At 43.6% G+C, this 20,287-nt stretch overlaps 1 protein-coding gene across 5 annotated transcripts in view; it reads right to left on the reverse strand.

The window, feature by feature from the left end:
- Window positions 1-800: 800 nt before the first annotated feature.
- HMG20A (high mobility group 20A) overlaps window positions 801-20,287 on the reverse strand; it is a 74,327-nt gene continuing 54,840 nt past the window's right edge. For 4 of the 5 annotated variants that reach the window (XM_038417925.2, XM_038417924.2, XM_043494526.1 and 1 more), the window contains 5 exons: window positions 19,425-19,456; window positions 10,680-10,755; window positions 9,840-10,055; window positions 9,084-9,228; window positions 801-4,243 (listed from right to left, as the gene is read on the reverse strand). In XM_038417925.2, coding sequence (XP_038273853.2) covers window positions 9,092-9,228; window positions 9,840-10,055; window positions 10,680-10,755; window positions 19,425-19,456 — 461 coding nt within the window. In that variant the 3' untranslated portion in view covers window positions 801-4,243; window positions 9,084-9,091. Of the gene's footprint in view, window positions 4,244-8,687; window positions 9,229-9,839; window positions 10,056-10,679; window positions 10,756-19,424; window positions 19,457-20,287 lie in introns of all 5 variants that reach the window. The other variant, XR_006274933.1, reaches the window with a different exon arrangement.

The raw sequence follows: 20,287 nt of genomic DNA on the forward strand, positions 1-20,287 counted from the left end.
TCACGTGGGAGTCTCTTCCCAAGGTATAGGCTGCATGAGGATAAAAGATGGCTAGAAGATAAATTCTCCATCCCAGTGAGCAGAAATGGAAGACAGATAGAAGGTTCTGGAAGGGGAAGGAAAAGGAGCTGAAGAGGTCCGGAGGTAAGAGAAGATCGAAGATGACCAAGAAAAGAGACAGGGAAAAAATTGGTGGGAGAATCCCAAGGAAGGGAGAAAAATGAGGGTGGATGAGAAACAAAGAAAGGACCTGCTCGGTTGACTCAGTTGGGTGACGGGGATAACAGGTCATTCTTTACCTACGGCTTGCCCTATTAATGATGCTGTATGACTATTAAATTTTAATGGTCTTCATGGTGTTTTCAACAGTTGTTACTTTCTTCAGGTGCATGAAAGGGGAGCTACACTTGAAAGAGGGCAGCTATCCACCCCTCTTCCTTCAGCACCAGGGCCCCTTCACACAGAGCTAATACACTTGGGCTGCAGAGGATGAAGAGCTCCCATTAGTTCTATGATTGTCTGACAAACAGGGTAAAGACTGAGCATTCTCCCCCACTCTGCTCTGAGCATCACTTTCACAGAAAACCAAATTACAACCCAGTATGGCAGTCTAAAATACAGACTCCTCAAACTGTGAACCCACCATTCGAATGAGCAACTGAGGAAATGAACATGTTGCCAATATGGACTGCTTAAGAGTTTTGGTGACTAATGTGGAGTTGACAAAGTCTCTCAGACAAGAAGGCAATGGTGGCAAGATTTCTCTCACTAACATGCAGTTAAAATTCAATCAGAATGGATTCAATGTTGAACAGTTTTAATGAAGCAAATGTCAAGCAAGCATATCATCTTCTTAAACAAATAAAGTCTAAAAGTTTAATTGCAAAACACTTGTACAGAAAACTTGGCATTTCAACAATTCCAAACACATTAATCCAGAAAATGGACTCCATTTTAATATGTTTTTGTTAACATTTCTCAGAGCAAAGAAAATGTCTGACCCTCCTCCTCCCCTCACCACCCACTTAATTTTTTTTTGTCAGCCAACACACTGAAAAATGTAAACTGAAGTGACACTCATGAAAAACACTGAAAAGACAAAATTCATTTTTCATTGGGTAAATCAGTGCAGATTTGAAGCTTCTTAATGAGACAAAACATCATCTATAATATTGTTGGAGAGCAAGAACTCAAACCATACCCCCCCATCCCAGCTGCTTCAAAATTGGCCATGTCATCACATCTCTCTTCCTCTATGTTGGGGAAAAGGGAAAGATTTGTCAGTCAGCATTCAGCTAACAGTAAGTACCCGCTTGGTTCTCCCATCCAAGAACAGGCATGCTTTGCCCAACACAGAGATAGACTGGCAATGTGCCAGGAGCTGATGGCTACATCTGATTTGTGTAAGACAGGGCAGCTTGCAGCTATCCACACCTTAAATATGGACCCAAAGTGGATCAAGCCCTCGCATCACATGCTGAGACCTTGAGTCTCCATGGAGTGTATCTCTGTATTAAAGATAAGAGTTACCACTGACTGATTTGTTAGAACTCTGTGGGCCCAGGTTTTGGCTGTGGACTGCACTTAGGCTACTCCCACTTCAATACAGCAGTCAATTGCCACTGTTACTAAATAGTGTGAGACGGAAGTGCTTTTTCCCGAGATACTATTTATCTACAGGATGTCCTTCCACAACCCCTTCTTCACTACAGAACTCAGAACTAGTTCATGCTAACATCAGCTGGTCTTGCCCAGTGTTCCCTCTAATTTTCCCACCCATGTGCGGAATGAATTTTGTTACGTGCACCAATATGGAGGTGATGTGACACACATCACTTTCATATTGGTGCATGTAACAAAATTCATGTGGTGGGGGTGGGACTAAGGGGTTCGGCATATGGGAGGCAGCTCAGGGCTAGGGCATAGGGTTGGGGTGCAGGCATGTGGGGGCTCTGGCTGGGGGTGCGGGCTCTGGGGTGGGGCGGGGGATGATTGGTTTAGGGTGCAGGAGGGTGCTCCAGAGCTACAGCGGGGAGAGAGGACTCCTCCCAGCTCTCTCTCCCTGCAGCAGCACCTGGGCTGAGGGGGAGAGGTACCTCTCCCTGCTGTGGCAACTCTGGGGCTGAGGCTGCAGGATAGGTGCCCCTCCCCGGCCCCAGCAGGTCCAGGTTGCTCCTGGGTCCGGGCCAAGCTGTACTGCTACGGCCACGCCTGGGCCCGATCTGGCTGCAGCTGGGTCTGGGCCGCCCCGGCTGCGGCAGGTCTCCAGGACGGTTCTCCAAGTGCCTGCGCAGCACTAAATAGGATGCTTTGAGGCTGCGAAGCTTACAGGGAACTTAGGTCTTGCCTATGCTAAGGAAAAAGAAAGTCAGTGCCCCAAGTTGCAGCTCTTGTGAATGAAGTCTTGAAAAATGATGAGAGAGAAGACAAAAATGAGTCCCTCCGTGAAGGAAGACTCGAGCTTACACACAAATCCTTGCTGTTTGGCAGCAGTGAAGGTAGCAGCTGCAAGGCAAGGGGTGAGTGAGCCCATCACAGAAGGCTTTGACTTGGAGGTGGCTTCAAGCAAGTGTGAAATCTGTGCAGCGTGCACTAAAGAGTGGAAAAGGAAGAACTACTTTTTAATCTTCAAATATAAAGTTAGGCAGATGCTTATATTGCAGATTCATGAAACTGTTCTTGCTTGCATCAGCATGGCAAGGTAATAAAAGCATTCCCAGTTCATGACAGGAAAAGTCCCAAGATTTTCTGAAGGAAGAGTAGGAAGGTGGCATGTAGAACAGACAGCATGGTTGAACCATCATAATAAAGCCCAAGGGTATTCAAGAAGTTCTCAACTAAAGCCTGAACTAATAATTTGACAGGACCCCAAGGGCTACAAATAATTTGCATAAGACAGTGCAGACAGTAGATGTCTTCATCTCTGACAAGCAGGTGAGGTGTAACTCAGAGAAACTACAGATCTCAGCACGCAAAAAGACAATTGCCATGAGTAAAAGGCCACTCAAATCAAGCAGGAACATCCCATGCAGGAAGCGGTAGTCTCCAGAAGATGCACTTTTGTATTAAAGGTGAGGGTAGCTGTGAGCTGCACTATGGAATTCTGTGCACCACAGTTTGCTCACCTTTGCTAAAGCTGCTCTCTGCTGTTACACTTCATTGCAGGCCCCTTTTATAAAAATGGTTCCTTAGTGCTACAACAGCAGATGGATAGAGGGAAATGGAATTCCCCTGCCCATTCCCCTTTGTGGTGGAGAGATGACTTGGAACAGAATATCATTCGCTCAAGCAGGCTGCAACTCACATCATATTAGACAAAGCAACATATCAGAGGACAGAAAAGCGACGTGTTTTATTTTAGTCTAAAATATAGTTTTGCACTTTTCCTGCTGGCTGAGAGAAGCCAGCTTTTCACTTTCTCTCTTGATTACTGCTGACCTTTTCAGCAGTAAAATGCTGCACCAGCCATTTTCAATAGATAGGAACAGCGGAGTCTTGCTGAGAAGCAGGACACTGTGTACTTGCAGCAGAGATGCTTGGAAAGAGTAGCTGGGAGGGGGAAAAGAGAGAGCCCTTCCTTCAGGGTAGCTCAGTGATGAAGCGCCAGCCACAGCCAATACCAGCAGGAAGGAACCTCATGTTGTACGAGATGCAGCCTAGCACATAAAAGAGAAGCTTGCATTGAAGACACGACAGGCGGGGCAGGATGGTGCAGTAAGGAAGGCTGTGTCTGTCATAGCAAAGAATCCAGGTGTTGCTATACAGTGCAGTGAACATCAGCTAACAGGAAAAGGACAAAAGGAGAACTGGAAGGGGAGAAGGAAACCCTACAGAAAGGATGAAGAGATACAAAGCAACATAACATTTCAAAGCTCTATTACCACAACACAAAGGCTGCCTCCACTACACAGATTGGAAGTACATTCACCTTCATTCTTGTCCAGTCCACAGAGTGTGTGGGTATCCCCCCCACCCAGCTGAAACATGGAAAACTGATGATTGTATGGTAGTAACATGCTCTGAAAGCTTTACATGGAGGATAGTTCAAATGTTTAGTGGCTGGTGCCTGTGGCTTCATAGCAGCTTTTAATTCATTAAATAGTTTGCCCCATAGGCAAGCTGCTTAGGCAGGGACCAGGACAGATCCTGAAGTCTTGCCTCCCACCTCCTGTCTGTTTCCATCATGGCTTTTCATTCCTCACTGGCTGAATCACTTTTGTAAGACACCCCTGGGCCAGGAGACCTGCAGATGAAACAGAAACATAAATGTTAAATGTTTAGACCAGTCTGTCAAAATAAACAGGACTTTGTGAAGAGATTTTTGGAGGGTTAATTTGAAGGGACCATATTAAAGTACACTCGATAGCTGGCAAGCCTACAGAGAAAGAAGCTTATCAAGTGGCTTGGACAACTTTCCATTGAGAAACCAGAATATGATCCTTTATAAGAGTTATCAGGGAATCAGCTCAGAGTTACCTCTGAATCCGTGTTTCAGCCCAAACAATTGTTTTGAAATAAACTATTTTCCCCATATATGTACATATCTTTGGGGCACAGACTGTCTACTGCTCTGTGTCTGTACAATGCCAACACTAAGGGACCCCATTCTTAGTTGGTCCCTAGGCACTACTGTAACAAACATTAATAATAATAATCATACAATGTAATTCCCGAGGCTCCTGGGGTTCTGTGTGCCTGTAACTCCAGTAGTGGCACACTGTGCCTGGGAGGAAAGGGGAGCCAAGGCAGACTCAGAGTTGGCTAGGCAACCAAGAGGGAGAGAGGAGAGCCACTATCCATAGGGCCCTACAAATTCATGGCCATGAAAAACATGTCACTGACCATGAAATCTGATATTGTGTGTACTTTTACCCTATATTATAGACATTTCATGGAGGAGACCAGTGTTTCTCAAACTGGGTGCCCTGATCCAAAAGGGGACCATGGGGATGGTGGGGTGTTAGAAGGGTATTGTAGGGGGTGGTCGCGTATTGCCACTTTTACTTCTGCGCTGCCTTCAGAGCTGTGTGGCTGGAGAGCAGCGGTTGCTGGCCAAGGACTCAGCTCTGAAGGCAGCAGCGCAGAAGTAAGGGTGTCAATACCATACCATGCCATCCTTACTTCTGCGCTGCTGCTGGCAGCGGTGCTGCCTTCAGAACTGGGCTCCTGGCCAGCAGCTGCCACTCTCTGGCTGCCCAGCTCTGAAGGCAGCGCTGCAGCCAGCAGCACAGAAGGGTGGCAATACCGTGACTGCCCTACAATAACCTTGCAACCCCTCTACAACCCCCTTTTGGGTCAGGAGCCCTACAGTTACAACATTGAAATTTGAGATTTAAGTATCTGAAATCATGAAATTTATGATTTTTAAAATCCTATGACCATAAAATTGACCAAAATGGACCATGAATTTGGTAAGGTCTTAACTGTGTAGAATGCCAGGAGCCCAGCTGGCTTGGGGGAAGATAGTATGTGGTCTGCTTGGAGGAGGGGGCAGAGTGAAATGATTGACAAGTGAAAGCCCAGGAAGCTGAGATGGCCTTACCAACAGGGAGTGAGCTGCCATCCCTTGAACAGGACTGGCTGTGTGGGGCGCTGGTGAGTCCCAGGCATGCAGAGTTTCCCCAAGAATTGACCTCTGGGGACCTGGAAGCAACATCCCTCAGTGTGGGCCTTTCCCTCTCCAAGGTGACTCCCAGTTTGTAGAGTTTTGGTGGGAAAATTTCCCCCAGCCAGGCTGAGTTAGCCCTTTAGCTCCCCAGGGAAAATCAGTCACCACATGGCACCACCACTGGTCTGGCTGCTAGTCCAGGCTGGCACCAGCTGAGAGTGCATCTGAGCACTAGGGTAGGAGACTAAAAAGTTTGGATTTTTAGTATAGTTTTGTAACCTGCACTTTGAGCCCTGCACCCTTTGCAAAGGGGAAATCCTGAGTCCAGAAGCAGCCTGACTCCTGCATGAAGAGGATGCTTGATAGCAGCGATCATCAGCCCTTCTGCAGTAATTGAGGAGTCCAGAGTCATCTCTAGACCTGAGGATCATTCGCAGAGTTGTGAAGGCACCATCCTTTAGTTAGCTAGTCAGAGAGATTGTTTAGGAGATCCTTCTACTCCCTGAGCTGTGCCCTCAAGCCAGTGGGTAAGAGTTGGGGATTTTATTATGATGCCTATTAAACCTGTGGAGGGACACACCAACTTAACCCACTTGTGAGTCTTTGGGGCTGTACTGAACTCAGTCAGCCAAATTGCTAACTGTTGCACAGAAGATATTGTGGTCACAAGTCATCAAGGGCCCCTACAAAGTACGCATCCAATTGGATGCTAATTTTTACGTTTCCTATACCAGGTCACGTGACTGGGGGAATTCATGCATATTATCAGTGTGGGCACCAGTGTCCCTGGGAATAGTGTTCTACCCTGTTATGTTATACTTATCTCCTGTTTAATATAATTACTGTGTTGAATATACTGTGTGTGTGTGTGAGTGTGAGAGAGAGAGATTTTGGGAGTCTGCAACTATCTGGCAAGTAAGTGGAGATTACCTTGTGGTTAGAATTTTCCTCCCAAGCTGCCCTGATCATCCTGCCAGGAAGGAGTGGGGTTAGGTGGGGTGGGAGCAGCTCCAAATACATTCATATTGGAAGAAAATAAATAAGTTACACCCTACTGAGTGGGAGGCAGGATCCAGAAGAACCCCTCTCCATCAAAAGCCGCAAGGAGATGAGAGCTAAAGGAGGTAACTGGGTGGATGGGGGGGCATTACAATGATATTTCTATATACGTAAAGTGTACCTCTATATTTTAATATTCTGTTTGGTGTTTCTGTTCTTCAGTGCTGTGTACTACAGCCATTTGTTAGGTACTTTAGCTATTAGAAATCAGCTTAGCTCTGTGAGTACAATATTTTTGAAGAATACTGTAATTGTAAAAGCAAATAGGTTACTGATCATCAGTTTTATTTTTAAATGTGCCTCTGAGCACCAAGCAATCTATCTGGCTGATACACATTCTTTTGAGAGAATACTTATACTGTAAATTCAGACTAACAAAGGGAAGATGGTGTTGACAATCTACCAATGGTAGATTCTTACTAAATTCTCTCACCTTCTCCTATTTTAAGGTTTCTACTTTTGTTTACAAGTCCTATCTTCTCTTAAGTGTGAACCCATTTACACAAACACCCACCCCTGCCCCCAACTTCCTTCACAAGCTCCTGTCACTGGATGTGACAGTGCCAAGTGCATATCAGGATAATTAATTGCACCATGAGCGCTTGGAACATCAGGCCCAGTTGTCTGTACACATTTGTATAATGAAGCCAGGCCATTATTAATTACATTTTTTTAATTTCCTTATCTACTGTTTTTCTAGGGATGGATTGTCTTTTTAACCATAATTGGGAAGGAGGAATTCTGCAGCAAAAACATTTTTTCCAAACAGCTCAAAGCTGAATCCAATTTTTCCAAGAACAAAATATTTACATCTCAAAACCACAGAAAATGCCAGTGACTCCTAGAAAATAAGAATCCTCTGAGGCTTCCCATGACAGCTGGAACCCAAAGCATCCAGCGGAAACTGCCTAGATTTGAGCAACCTTGAGATAGGTTATAGTGCTTTAAAGAGAAAACATCTGTCTCAAGGACTGGGGTGCCCTTCCAACACCTGACTGATGGGAGACCACTCTACCAGTTATTCCATTTTGTCACAAATTCTCTCATCCCCCTCCAATCCCCAATTCTCTTTTTTTGTTGAGCCAACAAGAGTGCTAATTGAAAACACTGTGTGAAAATTAGAAGGCTGATGAGCTATTGAAAATCCCAGACCTAGATCCACAAGCTGTTCCCTTTCATAAATAGCAGCAGTAATGCCACTTCTTTATTCTGCTGGGAGCTCAGTCATCTCTTAGAACTACAGTCCGTTCCATCTGGCTACCCACTGGAAGGACAATGAGCTTTTAGCTTAAACCACTCTGTAATGGGGAACATTTAATTAATTGCACTGTGCAATATCACAAAAGGTCACGACCAGGAAGGATGAAGACTCCTGCCTTTATATTTGCAGATGAACCCCATTTCATAACACATTAAGTCAGAATTTTAGTTGCATTTATACATGCCATTCATAGCGCAGAATATGCTGGGATGTACTGTACATATTCCAAAAAAAATCCAGGCTAGTGTACTTACAGCAACAAAAGCAGGTAAAAGATTCAAGCCCAGGATATTCAGATCCAAATTGTAACATTATAATCCTGTTGTCACCCCACAAAGTATGGTAATCTGTATATAGCATGGGGAGGTGTATTATAGTGCAAAGGTTGGGTTGTTTTGTTTGCTTGCTATTCATCAAGTCTCTTATTAAGGCTTTTCTAGATGGTGAGCAGCAAAGCAAAATTTGCAGAATCGTGATCTCTGAAATACTATATGCATATGATAAAGATGTATTGGATCATTAAACCTCAGCAAATGCTATGTGTGGCCAGTTATATCTTGCTTAATTTATCTGTGTACCTGGAGGTCCAAAAGAACACAACACGTAACCAATTTGATAATTTCTGTATGCTACAGACTTGCTAAGTGTCCATAGCAAAACCGGAAGTTGTTTTAACTTTAGGAATTGGGATTAGCTGGTTAACAGCCCTTTGCTGATAACAGGATTTCTCAATGACTACCAAAACTAGCAAACACTTACTACAGAATTCTTCAGATTCATCATGCTCTACAGAGAAATCTTCCTCACCATTATCATCTACCACAGTATCTTTAGTCAGTACATCATGCATGCAAAGGAATGTTCCTCCTTCTCTGTTCTACTCCAGACTTTGACAGTCTTATTCATCTGATACATCAACCAAGATGTCGAACAATCTTGCGACATACCAAGCACTTAAGTCTCCCTTAGAAATCAGGGAGGAGACTTTCAAAGCCATAAATGGGAGTAAAAACACCCAACTTCCATTGAAAATGGTTGAGCATCTCACTGCTCTTTGTGCCTTTGAAAATTTCCCCTCATTTATTTCCAGGCTTGGTGCAGTGGATGTGGTGTAGGTGCTGGTAAGCAAACCAGTCTGAGCAAGGGGGTGCTTACCCAAGTCACTAGCGATCAAGCCGGTTTACAACCTCTCGGACCGTGGCTATGAGATTCTCATTCTCCTGTGGGTTAGCCAGAATAATACTGTGCAGTCTGTTCATGTATGAGTCAATGGTGTCCATTGTGGGGGTCTCCCCACTGCCTACAGTAAATATAGTGCAAGCAAAAAAAAAAAAAGCCACAGAATATTTAGATAACTACAGCAGTATCAAACATTACTGTTCTAAGGATGGTTTGCATAAAGGCAAAAACATATTGCACACAGTTAGACCCAAAAGAAATGTAACTGAAATAAAGCATAAATCTTTAGCAACAAAAGCCCAGATCCTCAAAGGTATTTGGTGCCTAACTTCCATTGATTTCAGTGGAATTTAGGAGCCTAAATAACTGTGAGGATCAGGGCCAAAGTGATCATATGGCAAGGGTACTGTTCTCTTTGTCTGCACCTGTAAATGACCCTCTGGGACTAACAGCCTCCCCCCACAAAAAAAGAGAAGAAAACCCCCCCAATAAAGAGAGTAATTGTATTAAAAAGTTACAAAACTGGGAGACAGTGCCATTAACTCTAGTCCTCATCCCGCATCCACTGTCAGGCTCTAACTTGCAGCACAGGGAAAGTTTAAAACCAGACCTGCAGCCTAGAATTACTAAACCAGGCCACAGAAAGTAAATTCACAGGAACCAGTGACATACAACTAAAAGAAGTTGGACTTAAGCAGTGGTAGAGAAGCCCCATAAAGAAATGGGGATTACCTGGTAGTGGCACTCCGGCAAAGCTGCTGGTGAGTGCTTGCCGTAAAGTCTCCAGATGCTGCTGCAACACTGTGTTCCGGCTGCGCTCCTGGATCACATCCACCTCCAACTTCTCCACAGCAGTGCGCATACTCTCCACGTGCTTCTGCAGTGCAGCGTTCCTCTCCTCAAACTCCATGTTGGATTTACGCAGCTGGCGCAGCTCTGCTTCCCGTGCTGTGAACACACCCAAAAAAGGTATGAAATAACTGTAGAAAGTAGTCCTGTGGATGGTGAAGCAGAATGTTCAGGGATGTCCACTCAGCGGAGGATGATTAAAAAACCAGTGCTATTTCTCCCAAGGGAACTGGCAGAAACCCATCACTTGAGACATATGAATCTATGAATATAAAATCAAACCCTATAGCAATGGAGAATATATTGTAGAACAATTTTGGCTGGGGTCATAGACTAGTTGGCCCAAAGAGACTTTCTCTTGTCTAACTTCTGTGGCTACAAATTAAAATGTTGCTAACTAGCCCACATTATCCGCTCAACAAATTTCAAATATTTCCTCATTCTAACACAGCAACTGCAGCTAGGAAAGACTGGGGAAATAGCATTCATATGAGCTTGCCTACAGCTTGTACACCAGCACCATTCTCCACAGAGAATCTGTTGGAAGAGGGAAGGCCTGGAGTAGCTGTCTGCTCATCCATTATAGTCCTAAGAGATACTGTAACCTTACTAACACACTGAGCCACCTGACTTCACTCTTTACGTAAAGCACTTTCTCCCATCTCAGCCAGGCTGACATCCCTGTGGCAGGGCTGGTGAAAACACTGCATGAATTTAATTCACCTTTGCTGTGATTCAGGAACTCTTCTGTGAAGATTGGGATATCAAAAACAGACCTCTCCTTTGTGTCTGCTTCTTTCTGCAGATAGAAAGTGACAGACAGTTAAATACTGATAATTCTCAACTGCTAATAAAAGAAGTGACAGATCTATCAAGAAAACGAGAAGAAGGATGGAGATGATTCCAGGAAGCCCCTTTCTCTAAAGAAGCTATTGGGCAAATCAAGCACTGAACTGGAGATGACAGGGACTCCCATTCCTAGAAAGGCGTTTGAGAGATATAAGGGACGTAGGTGTTTGACAAATATAGATCTCATGGTTCAGATAGTTCATATGACCTGCCACCTAATTTTTTTGCCTTAATGAAACTGCACATTACACAAGGGTTCAATACTTTCATAGCTATTCTCGTGAATTCATCCACCTCTCTAAATTACCATACTTCAGAACAAGCCTCTACAGTAAGACAAGATGGCAGGTAAAGTAGATGATAGTTATGATAAGTTTCACAGCTCTGTTTTTGACCATCAATGCCAAGATAACCAGCCGTTAGTGAGAGAACAGGGAAAGGAGCTGAGAAAAGAAAAGGGAGAATCTTGCGGTGGGTCTCACAGTTCCTTGTTTCTGTCTGTTAGGGATTGCAGAAGGTGCAGAGGTGACATATTCTGCCTCAGAAATAAATACAGGAGCTACACAATACGTTAAATGAGCCATATCTTTGCCAAGCAGACTATTATTCAGACAGTTTTTTACCATGAGTGAAAATAGACAGACACAATGGTATAGAATTTTTGCAAATTGACAAAGGGAAATATTGCTTATGACTAGCAAGCGTGAGGAGGCTTGTTTTTCATTTTCTGGGGGGAGAGAGAGGAAAAGGGAAGGGTGTTTGTGTGTGCTTTTTAAAAAACAAACATCTGCTCCCTGGCACTCTTCTGGGTACCTGATTACAGTGGAACTCATGCAGATCTCCATCATTGTGGAAGTGTCTTCAGTCATTCAGGTTTCTACCCTTTGCATGCTGCAAAGCCAAGCTCTGCAAGGGCAAGGTTCATAAATCCACAACTGTATAGGGCATTGATTGTTTTCTCCCAGATTATGGGCACAGGAGCTATCAGGACTGCTGCAGGAACCCTGACCTGGGGGATAATTCCCATCCCACCACCTCAAACGCACAATGTTGTCAATCAGGTGTACATTAGGGGTATTAAGGGTGTATGTTGGAGGTTGCCCCTAACTCTCTTAACAACACACTGTTGGCAGGTGAGCAGCAAAGCAAAACGTACAAAATCCTGACCTCTGAAGTGCTGTGTGCTGACAGTTCCAAGATTAGGACTCCAGTAAGTTTTACTGTCCTGCCTGAGCACAGAATAGAAGCATCGAGAGATCCTAAGACTGTGAACAGAGAAGGCAAGTGGGAGACAACACTAAGCTGAATACTATTTGCAACAATATTTGCTGAAGGTCATCTTTTGTGGTCCAAGGACTGCTTTTTCTGCTAGACGGAATGATAGTATGTAACTGCACCCTCACCTCAATTAGTTAATTGTGTGTAATAATGATGTGACTGCGCCTTGGGAGGTTGCGTATGAGTATATAAAGGATGTGGCAACAGACTAGACAGTGTTTGTACAGATTTCTAGCTTCTAGTTATTATATCCCCAGATTTGGCGTTTTACTAGAGGGATGTGGAGGGAGGTGAAAAGTGAACAGAAACTATAATACTGAATAGTGCTGAACCAATTCCTCAGCTTGGGTCCAGCAGGGAGTGTACTGATCGAGATGTCATTATTATTTATTAAGTGCTGATAATGTGTGTGGTGGAGCTAGGCACATTATTTTGGTGAACAGTTTATTCACCAAAAAATGCAGTTTCAGTTGACACAAAATATTTGTGAATCTGTGTCAAGTTCACCAAACAGTTTCAAATGAACTGGGGAAAAAATGAAATGGTTCAGAAATGTCAAAACGAAATGTTTGATTTCGAAGCAATCCAAAATTTTTCATTTTGATTACCGGCATTGTGATAAAAGCAGAGGAGGACTAGAATCACAAAACAGGGAAAGGGAGAGGAGGTGGCAGTGGCAAAAGGCACTTTTCTAACCTTTAGTCTAGTGGTTAGGGTATTTGTTAGTGATGTGAGAGTGCTTGGTTCAATTCCTCCCTCTGCCTGGTGTGGAGAAGGAATTTGAACATGGGTTTCCCCCATTGCAGGAGAGTGCCCTCTCCACTTGGCTATGGGATATTCTAGGATGGGTCTTTCTCAGCATCTCCTGATGAAGTTCTTCCATTGTTTTTAAATAAATAGTCACCGAAGCCAAGACTTTAACCTGGCCCTCCCACATCCCAGGTGAGTGTTCCAAGTATCAGGCTGTAGAGTTATTCTCGCTTTCTGTCCCTGTCCCAATGACTATTCATTGTCATACACAGTGGCAATCCATAGTCATTCATAATGACAATGAATAGTTCAAATCCCTTTCCCACATCAGGCAGATGGGGGAATTGAACCCACAGCCCTCTCGTATCACTTGTGAATTCCCTAACCACATCCCAGATAGGTGCCCTGACCACTGAACTAAAAGTTATAAGGGAGGCTGCCTTCTCCTTCTCCTCTTCAGGGCAAAACAAACACGTTTCATTTTGATCCCACTTGAAATTTTTGAGTTTTTGATTAATCATATATTTCAACAAATTTGGGGTTTGGTTCAACCCAAAACAAATTTTTCGGAATTGCCAACAAACCAAAAAAAATCCATTATTCACTCAACTCTAGTGTGCAATGTTGTACAACACAACAAATGAGACTGTTGTCTTTTAAAATAGAATTAAAACAAGGAACATGACCACCTGGGATCAAAAATCTAGTAGTTTTCACAAGTGTAGTGATATCAGCACCTGGTACCCTGGTCAAATTAAACTCAGATAATTACATTCTAAAATTCCCTTGCAGTTTTTTTTGCAGAAGGTAGTCTTCACTTTCTTTCTGGAAATGTGGTGTAGTGGTGTTGTTCTGTACAGTTAAATAGCTGTCACAGCCTACCAAAGAGATGACTACATTTCAGTTGTAAATGAAGCGATCCCAATTTACGATTTTTGTGTCTAGTAAGTATGCAAATCATTTTAAAATCCTCAGAGATAAAAGGTGCAATATAATTGGAAGATTTATTTATTTACAGAAAAATGCCAAAGAAGACAGACAAAATGCAACCCTGAAGAGTTATTATGAAGGCAATTTTTTCTTTAGGGTTTTCTAAAAAGTAGTTTAAAGTTCATATTTTTAGTGATGCCTCAGTCATAATTTCTACAAGTCAAAAGTAATATGAATAAATGTTTGTTTTCAAAGTATATATTGATGATGTCAAAGACACAACCGAGCTTTCTTGTTTGATAAATTGGGGCAACTATAATCAAACTGCTGCTGAATATAGGAACAAAGATAAGCATTAGAGAAATTGCTACTGAAAGCAGAAGGTTCTCAAACCTCTAAAACATCTTGGCTGGTAAAATGCACCAAGAAATCATTCCTTCAAAACCATGTTTAAAGCCTGAAATAAAATGCCTCTCTCCTGCTTCTGCCACTGCTATGGTCTTTTATATTTGAACACCTTGGGCTTTAAATGAAATGTCAAACAGATTTGGTACCCAGCAGAAAAACTAAGTGGTTAACAACCTATCAGGGAATTCTGGCAGCTAAACTTAGTGTTTCATATTGGTGTCTGGCTCATAAAGGGGCTAGACTGGGGTGAGGCGAGTGCCATTTGGCAGTCAGCCAAGATAGACCTGGCTAGATGGAACTTCAAAAACCTTCCAAGTGTTTACCTGAGTAAACTGTCAGAGTTGGTTTATTTATTTTTTACTTTCTTTTTAAAAAAAGTAAAGCTGAGTTTCATAATGTGGTAAAATTACAGCTGGGAAGCCCTAGATTCAACAAGAGAGCACAAAGCTCATATGCTACACAAAGTGGGCTTGTACTCAAGACTGAGAGCAAAAGAAAAAAAAAAGTTCTGATTTTCTAAGGACCTGAAGAGCTTCAAAAATGTCACAGTGGCTTTCTTTATTGCACCCATTATCTGCCCAATTCTGGTGCAGGTTACTGCAGAAAAAAAATAAAAAATCTCAGGATGTGTATTCAGAAAATGAGGAGTCATGTACAGCAACAAGCCTGGCAATGTACCCATCTGATCTTAATGCCTCGAGACAACCACAAACTAATTTCATCTAGAACTCCAGAGTCTCAGCAATAACACACTCCAAGGAACGCTGGCAATTATGCAGCTTGCCCTCCGAGTGCTTTTTGCTCTACCAGCCTAGGCAATTCATGCTTGATACCACTAGCTGTGTGCTGGAGGCATTGGCATGGACCAGTAATGGCTCCTACAGACTGAAGGGTATTACAGACATTATATATAGTGCCCCAGGGTAGAGATTCTTCAGGTACAAAATAAAAAACATTAAAGCAATTAGGTGAAATTGCTCAGTCTCCGAAAGGCAACAGAGAAACTCTACTTAACGGAAGACTGGTAATGAAAACCCATCAGCACTCTTCCATTACCAAGTACATTACCCAGCATGTAAAGGATCCTCTTGGGGGCTCAGATATACTTAAGCCATTCTGAGGCTTGCCCAGGGGATTAAAATCATAAGGATTTGATTACCCCTTCATTGAAAAGGCTTAATATGTTCAGGCTGAGTGTCGTTTTCTCATTTCTCATAAATTAAAAGAGAAACAAAAATTTTATTGTTTCTATCTTTGTCCTTAAATGAGAAGGAGACATTTCCAGAATGTCAGCCTGGAAAATTATTCATTGGGCTGTTAAACTGGCGTTGGCGTTAGAGGCTTCAGAGACACACTGGACTTGAAATTCTGAATAGGGATAGAAGATTGAGGGTATGTGGGGAAGGGGAGAAAGAAGGGAGAAGAGAGGTCTTTTTGAATGATATCTTCCCTGTTATGGTCATATGCGTACCTCTCAAGTCCTCTGTATTATAATGAATACTCCCTATTTGGTAGACAATTTTTGTTGTGCTCCACTACTCTGTCAGGCCATTTGCCCTGCACTGTACTCTACCTTATAGACATCATCAAGCAGGCCCTCCTCTCCTTAGAGTGGATTCGTCACTTAATGGAAGCCGTGTCAGTAAGGAGGCATATTTTTCTAATCAGCTGCACGAAGCTGAGGTTATTCTGGTTCCAACAATTTCAGAAAAGGTGAAGCAGAAGAGCAGGGAAAGAGAAGAACACAGAGAACACAGAGAGAAGAGAGGTACTTGTGGGCAAAAGAAAACAGAAGCACATAAGAGTGTCATGACAGGCCACACAAACAGTGCAATGTGACAAGGGAAGGGAAAACAACACCACTGTAGAAAGTCTTGTTACATTTGAGGTTGGTAAGGTCACTTTTGATTAGTGTGAAATATTGAGAATATAAACACAAAATCTCAGTTATTTTAAACCAAGAATAAAGTTCACAGTAGTCACTGTTCATCATGTGTAATATTCCACATAAAAATTCATGAATATGGGATTTATGTGAAGATTAATCTATATACTTTATTGTGATTAATTCAAAATTTACTTCATTTTTTGTCCTTTGCTATACATTTTGAAGGTCATTGCTATGCACATGCACTATGTTTAAATGCTAAAGTGATACCAACATTGTCTATGGTAGCTAAACTATTACCACTGAGGAAAAGCTTCCTTGACCCAGAGGTGCTCCCAAATTTTTGCAAGAGATAATTTAGCAGATCCTCTCTGATGGTCATAGAACTATCACAACAGCAAGCAATGGTAACTAGAGGAAGAAGAATAGGACAGGGATCCAGGAGCTCCTGAGATCTTAAACCTAATGGTGTCTTGTTGTGCAATCTTGGACAAGTCACTTAGCCTTTCTGTGCCAGTTTCCTCCTTTGTAAATGGCAATTACACTACTTACCTACATTAGGCCTTGTGTACGCTTGCAGTGGTGTATAGGGTATGCATAGCTACACGCTGCAGTGAAAGGCGGACTGTGTGATGTATAGCTACAAGTTGCAGTGGAAGGCTCTAGCAGTGGGGAGGCAGAGGAATACTACATTGCTAAAAATAGCAGTGTAGATATGGGAAGCACTGCTCACATATAGGTTATACCCCCTAAGATTCTGGCATGTCTGTAATCTATTCGCCTAAGCAGTGCCTCACTGTCTACATTGCTATTTATAGTAGTGATAGCTAGGCATGCAGTGTCTGTATTCTGCACATCACTGTAAGTGTAGACGTACCCTTAGAGAAGTGTTGTGAGTATTTATTATGTAACTTATGTACAGAGTTTTGCATATATAAAAAGGCAGAAAATCCTGAAGGGGAGGGGAGAGGAAACTTTCAAAACAGGGTGTCTACCCGGCGGAGTTCCTAGCTCCACATGAACAGTCCCTGCTCGGATGGAGTATAAGAACGCAATAGGGATGTGCAGGAGGTCAACTCTCTTCCATGAGTGCATTTAGATAATGATGATCTTTCAGTAGTCATATTACATATATTGAAGGATAAGAATTAAGCCTTTTTGAATTTTTGAAGTGACTTGTCACGTGAACACTGCTGTTAAATAATATATTTATGTAACCTAAGTTAAATGGCCATTATTATACTTCATGCAAATTCTATTAAAACTTATGTGTGTTGTGTGTTTTGTACAAGTATTGTATTAGTGACTGGGACAGGGTTACACTGTTTTGTGGGGGTTACTAATAAAAAGTCAACTCCCACGTGGCATGCAGATTTAGGCACTGCATATTAGACATCCTAAGAGTCCATCTATTTCTAAAGGTTTGTCTGATAGGGAATACTTGGCTTTGCAGGTCAGTGGGAGAATGCATCTGAGCTGAAAGCATCCAACCAAAGCTGCTCCCTGGAAATGAAATGTATTACCGTTAAAGTAGACAGGAGCAGCAGAAATTAAAAAGTTGCAGTGGCTTGGCAAGTGACCATCCCAGTCATCCTTCCAATAAACCCACCAAGGGGCACCGAAACTGATGACTTTCCCTGAAAAGGGGGCTGGCTGGGAGCTCACAGAGGAAGAGCATTGGCAGGAAAGTCTCTTGCCCATATAGAAAAAGGGGATGATTCATCTGCTTGTTTTTTTCCTATTTGCTTGCTACAGTTTGGTGACTGTGAAGGAAGCACCTGGCCTGGGCCACTATGTAAAATGGCCCTTGTTGTGTTTGGTTCTATTAAAAGATTGACAATTACAGCACTTCAGAAAGAGGGATAACTTTGTTGTCAACCAGGATACAGAAGGTTTTGTGTCTGTTTAACATCAGGGAATCTAGAGTCTTGTTACAGCAAGGCAGCATTTTTCATTACTCTTCACTTACTTGGTATGCTAACAGGTGTTACAACAGGTCTCCCACCAACTTGGCCATTCCCCTCCCTTACCTTGGAAAAAATCACATGGTGGTTGGTGCACTGGAACAATAACACAGAGGTGCGACTTATTTGTGCATGATCGGTCTATGTCTCAAGCTGGCCATAAAGATGTCCTAGACCAGGGGTGGGCAAATTTTTGGCCCAAGCGCCACATCTGGGTGTGGAAATTGCATGCAGGGCCATGAATGTAGAGCTGGGACACGGGGTTGGGGTGCGGGAGGGAATGCGGGGTGTGGGAAGGGGTGTGGTGTGCAGGAAGGGGCTCAGGGCAAGGGGTTGGGGCGCAGGAGGGGTGTGGGGTGCGGCAGGGGCTCAAGGTTGGGGATTCAGGTGCAGGGTGCGGCACGGGGCTCAGAGCAGTGGGTTGGGGTGCGGGCTCCGGCCCGGCGCCGTTTACCTCGAGCAGTTCCAGGGTGGCAGCAGTGCACAGTGGGACTAAGACAGGCTCCCTGCCTGCCCTGGCTCCGCGCCACTACCAGAAACGGCCGGCAGCACATCCCTATGACCCCTGGGGGCAGAGGGCGCTGCGTGCTACCCTCACCTGAAGCTCCCATTGGCCGCGGTTCCCCGTTCCCAGACAATGGAAACTGCGGGGGGCGGTGCCTGCAGGCAAGGGTAGCATGCAAAGCCCTTTGCCCCTCCCCTTTGGGCTGCAGGGATGTGGTGCTGGCCGCTTTCTGGAGCAGCACAGGGCCTGCGGCACAATGGAGGTGGCAATCCTGCAGGCCAGATCCAAAGTCCTGATGGGTCACATCCAGCCTGCAGGCCGTAGTTTGCGCACCCCAGTCCTAGACATTACATGCCAAATTTTCAAAAGAACAGTTTCCCATTTGCAGGCTTTTCTGCTTCCAAAATTTTCACCTGCAATTTTGCACCTGAAATTGAATTACACATACACCTCAAGTACGTAAAAGACAATTATTCTGACGTACACTCAGAATTTGTTCTGAAGTTCCAAATCACAGGTGTACGTTTTGCAATGCAAATTACACCTACAAAAGGAGAAGCTGGGCCTCAGCCCTTTTAAAAACAAACCCTAAATTCCATTTCCAATTTGTTTCAGATACAAGTTATCTGCATGGACTAGCTTCCGATTTAGCAGAAAGCATCGAAAACAGCACATAAATTACTCAATTGCTATTCACTTTTGATTCTCTGGCCATGGGGATCATCTACGCACAAGACCCCAAAAAAACTGTATTGAAAGGGTGAGAAATTTGCATAAATCTATATCTAGGGCAGACCCTAAGCTGGTGTAAACTGTCATAACTCCATTGACTTCAGTGGCAATTTTCACCAGCTGTGGTCCTGTCGCTTGCTATGTAGAAGAAAGTAAGGTATTACCTCATGGTCGTGGGCAGTCTGTCGTGTTCCATCTGAAATAAACAAAAAGATAAGATGATCTTGGAATGAAAGGTTTCAGAATAGCAGCCGTGTTAGTCTGTATTCGCAAAAAGAAAAGGAGTACTTGTGGCACCTTAGAGACTAACAAATTTATTAGAGCATAAGCTTTCGTGAGCTACAGCTCACTTCATCGGATGCATTTGGTGGAAGTTTTTTTCCACCAAATAATAAGCGATGGTCACATAAACACCACCCTATATCGGAAACCTACTGACCGCTATTCCTACCTACATGCCTCTAGCTTTCATCCAGATCATACCACACGATCCATTGTCTACAGCCAAGCTCTACGATATAACCGCATTTGCTCCAACCCCTCAGACAGAGACAAACACCTACAAGATCTCTATCATGCATTCCTACAACTACAATACCCATGTGCTGAAGTGAAGAAACAGATTGACAGAGCCAGAAGAGTACCCAGAAGTCACCTACTACACGACAGGCCCAACAAAAAAAATAACAGAATGCCACTAGCCATCACCTTCAGCCCCCAACTAAAACCTCTCCAACGCATCATCAAGGATCTACAACCTATCCTGAAGGACGACCCATCATTCTCACAGATCTTGGGAGACAGGCCAGTCCTTGCTTACAGACAGCCCCCCAATCGGAAGCAAATACTCACCAGCAACCACACACCACACAACAGAACCACTAACCCAGGAACCTATCCTTGCAACAAAGCCCGTTGCCAACTCTGTCCACATATCTATTCAGGGGATACCATCATAGGGCCTAATCACATCAGCCACACTATCAGAGGCTCGTTCACCTGCGCATCTACCAATGTGATATATGCC

Source organism: Dermochelys coriacea, chromosome 10 (assembly GCF_009764565.3).
Source record: "Dermochelys coriacea isolate rDerCor1 chromosome 10, rDerCor1.pri.v4, whole genome shotgun sequence".
Lineage (NCBI taxonomy): Eukaryota > Metazoa > Chordata > Testudines > Dermochelyidae > Dermochelys > Dermochelys coriacea.